General features: G+C 34.2%; 1 protein-coding gene across 1 annotated transcript in view; it reads right to left on the bottom strand.

Annotated features, from left to right (window-relative positions):
• Positions 1-2,338: 2,338 nt before the first annotated feature.
• Positions 2,339-6,000, bottom strand: part of MRC1 (mannose receptor C-type 1) — a 109,918-nt gene continuing 106,256 nt past the window's right edge. Inside the window, exons 30-33 of the mRNA XM_052650421.1 lie at positions 5,544-5,657; positions 4,841-5,005; positions 3,566-3,607; positions 2,339-2,589 (exon numbers count right to left, since the gene is read on the bottom strand). Coding sequence (XP_052506381.1) covers positions 2,339-2,589; positions 3,566-3,607; positions 4,841-5,005; positions 5,544-5,657 — 572 coding nt within the window. The remainder of the gene's footprint in view (positions 2,590-3,565; positions 3,608-4,840; positions 5,006-5,543; positions 5,658-6,000) is intronic.

Genomic DNA, 6,000 nt, shown 5'->3' with positions numbered 1-6,000 from the left:
AGATGCCCAAGTGAACACTGAAAACAGAAGCATCAAGAGGTTCCCAGTCTCTAGAGATATCATCTTTATTTTTAGAGATTAAGTTAAAGACTATTCATATTGTTTGAGTTCAACTGGGGAAAAAAAAAATTCTTTAAGAATCTTCTGACTGTTGAATTCTGACGAAAACAAGTGCAAAGCCAGTGTGGAGAGCACTTAAACATTTAATCCCCAGAAAGAATTTCTGGTTTAAAAAAAAACAAAAACAAATGGACTACAACCACCAAAACCAAAAATAAATGTAAAAAGCAAACAAAACAAAACTGCTCTTCTCCATTTTATAAAATTTCTCTACCCCCCTACATGCTTAATATGTTACTGAGTTTGAGTACATATATAGATACAGATGACATCTATTTGATTGTATGTTTGAGTGGATAATGCGAGGTGTATTCAGCATCCTACTGAATACAGACTGATAAGACATTTAAGTAGGAGACAAAAGTCTGAAGTCCAAAATACTTTCTGCGAAAATGTAGCTCTGAGTTCTAAAGAAAATGACTTGTGTAAAGAATTTGTAAATCATGCTCACTCTTATATTTCTCCTCTTCCATATTTCTAATTCTTTCGTTTCTCTTGTATCTTGAAAGAAAAAAAATGCACATATAAAGTTTTTTCAGTATAATTAACCACACACTGCTATGACACTGTAGCCATTGTTTCCATTGAAACGTCCTCAAATGGAACATGCTTTGTTCTTACCAAGTAAGTAAAAGCAAGTTGTTTTCTACTGTCCGAGGCATGAGAGAAAGTTGTTTGTTCCCAGAAAGCTTTCTCACAATTGCCCACCTCTTACAACCCCATTAAGTTGGAGTATTGCAAACTCCATCCTACCTCCTAACCAATACGCTGCTTCTTAGTCTCTCTCTCTCTCTCTTTTTTTTTTTTTTGGCTGCAGCACATGGGATCTTTAGTTGTACCATGCAAGATCTAGCTTCCTTACCAGGGATCAAACTCGGGCCCCCTGCATTAGGAGCTCAAAGTCTTAACCACTGGACCTGGGAAGGACCTAGGGAAGTCCGGTTAGTCTTTTTGAGTTATGGACTTTCTTGAAAATCTAGCTATTTTCTTCCCAGAAAAAAAAAAAAAAAGGCATAAACACAAATGGAGACAACATTTTGCAAACAATTTGAGATCCCTGTTGAGGGACTTCAGGTAAGGAACTTCTGCTTGTGAGTAACCCCTTGGGAAAGGCAAGGATGAACTGGAAATATGATACTGGGGTAGATGTGACACCTCTAATATATTTCACAGTGTACACAAAGCTTCATCTGAGGAAAAGTTTTTGAGCGGAGAGGAATTGTTAAAGTGAGGAAAAGATACTTAGAAACCTAATTCCCAATTAGGGAACAATGCCTTCAACTGTTGCGTTCTGAGATCAGTGTTATAGGGGAAAGATCCAGGGAAATAGGCCAAGTCATTATAGCAAAAAAACAATTCTATGCACAGTGTTTTAGCAATCTATATTTTCCAAATACATTAAGAGCTTAATTTTAAAAATTCTTCTACTGATAATATCATTAATTTTCCAAGTAAAATGTAAAGTAAATGGATAAATAAATCACAGTTAAAAGAAAATTTACACTTACTGAGATCACAAAAATACAAACCTATTAAAAATACACCTTGTCTTTGATGTTTATTTCACATTATCTAAGTACATCTGGTTATGCAAATTTACATTTTAATTTCAAATCTTTGCATTCCTGATATACATAAAACAGGACAAAGAACACATTTGTAATGTTCAGCCTGGAAAATCTTGCTTGGGGCAGACAAGATTCTCAGCTGCCTTTTTCTTTCTGCACATGTACAAATACAATTCTGAAAAACTGGGATTAAAAAAATCAAGATGGGTATAAGGAAAAAGGTGACTAAATTTTTGTGTCACCTGAGGTTATATGTACTTGACTTTTAAAATGGTCTTCTAATTATCAAATAACTATTTCATGGGTAACAAGTCTTTGGAATCTCCTTAAATGATTTCAGGATGCTTAGCTGGTTGTTTCTGGGGTTCTTGAATTTGAATGCAGTTGACACGAGCTATACACTAATGCTGTATATTCACCTAAGATCTTCTTAAACATAGTAGTCAATGTCATTATCCCTCTTTTGTGAAAATATCTTGCCAGGCTTAAAAAGGAGCATTTATTTCTTCCACTCGGCAAAGGAAAAAAGACAGACCAGTGTAGTACAGTACTATTATAATTTGAAAGGAAATAATCACATTGAACAAAAGACCTTACCATTTTAGTTATAATTTTATGAAATTCAAATATACCTAAATCATGCCATGATACTAGATGGCCGCATGTTCATTCTGTTCAATGTTGCCCATGAGATCTTTCGTATCGTTAGTTCCTGGACTTGATCCACTGTTAAAATACAGAGTGTTCTCAAAAGCATCCTCTCGAGGCAAATGCACACGTCTTTTCTTATAAAAGAAGTACACAGCGAAGCCAGCACCCAGTATAATCAGGAGGACCACGATGACTACTACTCCTGTCGCACTGCTAGACGGTTTAGAAGGTTCCATCTTCCTTGGATCAGCTATAAACAAGTAAATATATTAGAAAAAAGTCAAGTGGAGGGAGGCAGAGAGAAGAGTGCCATGGAGAACAGTACAACTGTCTTAGAAAAACTAAAATGCATGGATTTCCTGTCCAGTGACACTTGCCAAACAGAAATTTAGGACATGAATATAGAATTCCATGGATGATTAATTCAAATGTTCAGATGACTATTCAGTTGCAAAAGTATTCCATGTATCTATGCAGCAGTAAGCTAGTATAATATTTTAAAATATTTGTACCTTTTAAAAATAATTGAAGGCTGCTTACACATACATCATATAAAGATAAGTGGAATAGTAAAAGCAGTGATAATAATAACAACCAAGGGGGAAAATTAGGGAAAAAAGAAAATGAATAGTGGAAATTTGAACACATGAGTATTAGTTAACAGCATGTAGGAAGTTAAGAGAGCTGCAGGCAAGCCACACATCTCACTTTTACTTTTTTTTAGCAGCAAACAACATAAGTGAAAGAGGTCAGTTCCTCATTCAAACTGTCGATAAAACTAAAATTTTAAATATTGCTCAAAAAAAAGAAAACAAAGAAATCATAGGGATTCCTAAGAGAAATTTCTTCCCTGGGTTCTCATAGGGCAATTAGTGTAACAAAGCAATTAGTGTCCTCAGTAAGGCCTAGAGTTCTTGCCTGGAGAATCCCATGGACAGAGGAGCCTGGCAGGCTACAGTCCATGTGGTCATAAAGAGTCGGACACAACTGAGTGACTCAACAACAACAATAAGACCTAGGATAAAAACACCAAACTGACTCCAAGACCGGCTTTTCTAGAGTATCATTCAAGAGTGATCAGTGCCCTAACAACAAAGGCTAGAGTCACTCAAGCTATTTGACTGAGAGTGGAATGGGTGTAGGAAGGGAAAATTATGGTTTTTAAAGCAAACCCACTGTATCAATGTATTGCTAATACGGAACTTAAAAGTTCATGATGATCTTACCTTTTGTTGTAATTAATGTATGCGTAGGTTCAGCATCAACAACTGTTTGTAAAATAACAAAATAATTAAATAGTTATAAAGACCCATGATAATTGCATGTAGATAGTGAGCATTATTTGGTTTACAAACACATCAAATTATTCATGTTTGATTTATGGTGATATATGATATATATAGACAATAATCAGACAGATGGGCAGATAGATAAAATCTGTATGTATATATATACAGATTTTAGCTATCTATCTTCCTATAACTGCAACCTACAGCTGCATGGTGAGTTTAAATAGACTGGAAGATCTGAAAACAGGAAAAAAAACAACAACCCAGTTGCATTTGAGCCACTTATACCACAAAAATTTACCCAATCTACCCATAAAATAATGTATTCTAGGCTAGTGGTTTTGAAAATGGCTCACTGAAGCATAAGATATTACAAGGCATTTGAATGAAAAATAAAATAAGAATCCAACACTGCACCAAAAGGTACAGTATCTTAGAACAGAGTTGTCAAAGAATGAAGAACTAGCATCACAGACTCAGTGGAAATGAATCTCAGCAAATTCTGGGAGACAGTGGAGGACAGAGGAGCCTGGCACGCTACAGTCCATGGGGTCACAAGGACTCAAACACAACCTAGCAACTGAAAAACAACAACCAAATAATAAAACCACTGGGGATGGAGTATTACTTTATTTAGTTCATTTATTTTAATCTTTCATCTAATTAATTTTATCTCTTGGTAAAAATACTATGTGAAGTAGAATGGCACAAAACTACTGTGAACATCCAGATAATATCATATCATGGGCACATAATACTATTAATTCCCCCAACCCCTGTCCTAACATGGCCTGCCATTCAATCTCAGGAGGAAACTTAATTGGTCTTACATGATTTATTTCTTAATACATTCTCATTCCTCCCCACTGTCCACTTCTTGTTTGGTCAAGGTAAGTATTTTATCTCTTTTTCTCATATACCATAAGGCTAGATCTCCAAACTTCTCCCAACTTCACAAATCTGTGTGCATGGATATTTCATCACATGTGTATTGATATACCAAAATTATTACTTCAATTAAGCAGGAAGTTTTGTGCTCACTCAAAGCAACAGACAGAACTAATCATCATGGCAGACTAGATTTCTTGCTTATGAAGACGGGGAGTTTATAAGGAACCTGTAATCACATTATAATTCCACAACTAACATGTTCATATTTGCAAGAAAAGGGAGCCTAGAAACATATGTACCATAGGACAAATTCTTACTTACTTTTTGGTCTTTTACAAATGTATCCTTTGTAGGAGGAACAGTGAATATTACTCCATAATCCAGAAGATGCATATAAAGTGACACAATCAGTTCTTTCACCAGAGGGATCACCTGTTTTCCAGTTGACAAAGGAGACTGGGTTGTTGTTTATCCACAGCCACATTCCTGATTATCAGAGGAAGCCAAAAAAAATTACAAGTTAAAAATAATCCCCCTTAAAATAAATTCAACTTATTCATGTGAAATTTCTAAGCATGTTATTTTATACCACAATCAATAGCTATTTATACTTGAGTTTTAATAGGCAAGATAATAATAATTAATTAATAGAGGAAAGGAAACTGAGAATTATATTTCTTATATAGCTTCAGTTGAAAATTTATTCCTAATTAGTATACATATGTAAAGTTATCTCCCCCTAATTTTTTAATAGCAAAAGATAGAAAATATTTTTTAAAACTTCTTTAACTTAGCAACAGTGGATACTCCTTTTAGCAACTTTCAAGATAGCCTAATGTGTGAGTCACTTAAATATTCAGTTCTTATCTCAAATGAAACTATGAGTTTGAATTTTCAAATGTTTCACAAATTAATCATTAATTAAAGCAAGATTTTCTAGAACTGAAAACTTGTTTTGAAACATTTTGAAATATTTCAACATTTTGAAATATTCATGATTCAAAAATCATGGTGGAAAAATTACCTTCAACATTTCTGTACAATCCTATCCAAAAATTGGTTTTGCTTTGAAGTGGCTCAACTCGATATGACAGGAAACTCAATTCAGCAGCACTTTCAATGGTAACCAGAGAGGAACCTACAAAGTACAAAAGAATAAACAAGATGGCAATATATTTAAGTAGTTGAAAACATTTTTATAATGATTATGTTGATATTAAGAGCAATAAAAATCATCCCACTATCTCCACTTAAGGGGAAGAATTTCAAAGAGTGAACATTTGTCTTCTAAGAATTTGTTTCCATTCTGAAAATGTGATTTTTTTTAGGCATCAGTTGTGTACAACCACTGGATAACTCACTGCAGGATACACAAAGATGAGTAGAACACAGAATACATTAAGAAGGTTATGGTTCAGTGAGTAGGAATGAGTTGAGCATATAGAGAAATGTATTAGAAAAAAAATAAGTATAAAAGGTAC

This window comes from Budorcas taxicolor, chromosome 13 (genome assembly GCF_023091745.1).
Source record: "Budorcas taxicolor isolate Tak-1 chromosome 13, Takin1.1, whole genome shotgun sequence".
NCBI lineage: Eukaryota > Metazoa > Chordata > Mammalia > Artiodactyla > Bovidae > Budorcas > Budorcas taxicolor.
Note: the sequence above shows the minus strand (reverse complement) of the source record. Positions and strands in the feature narration are given on the sequence as shown.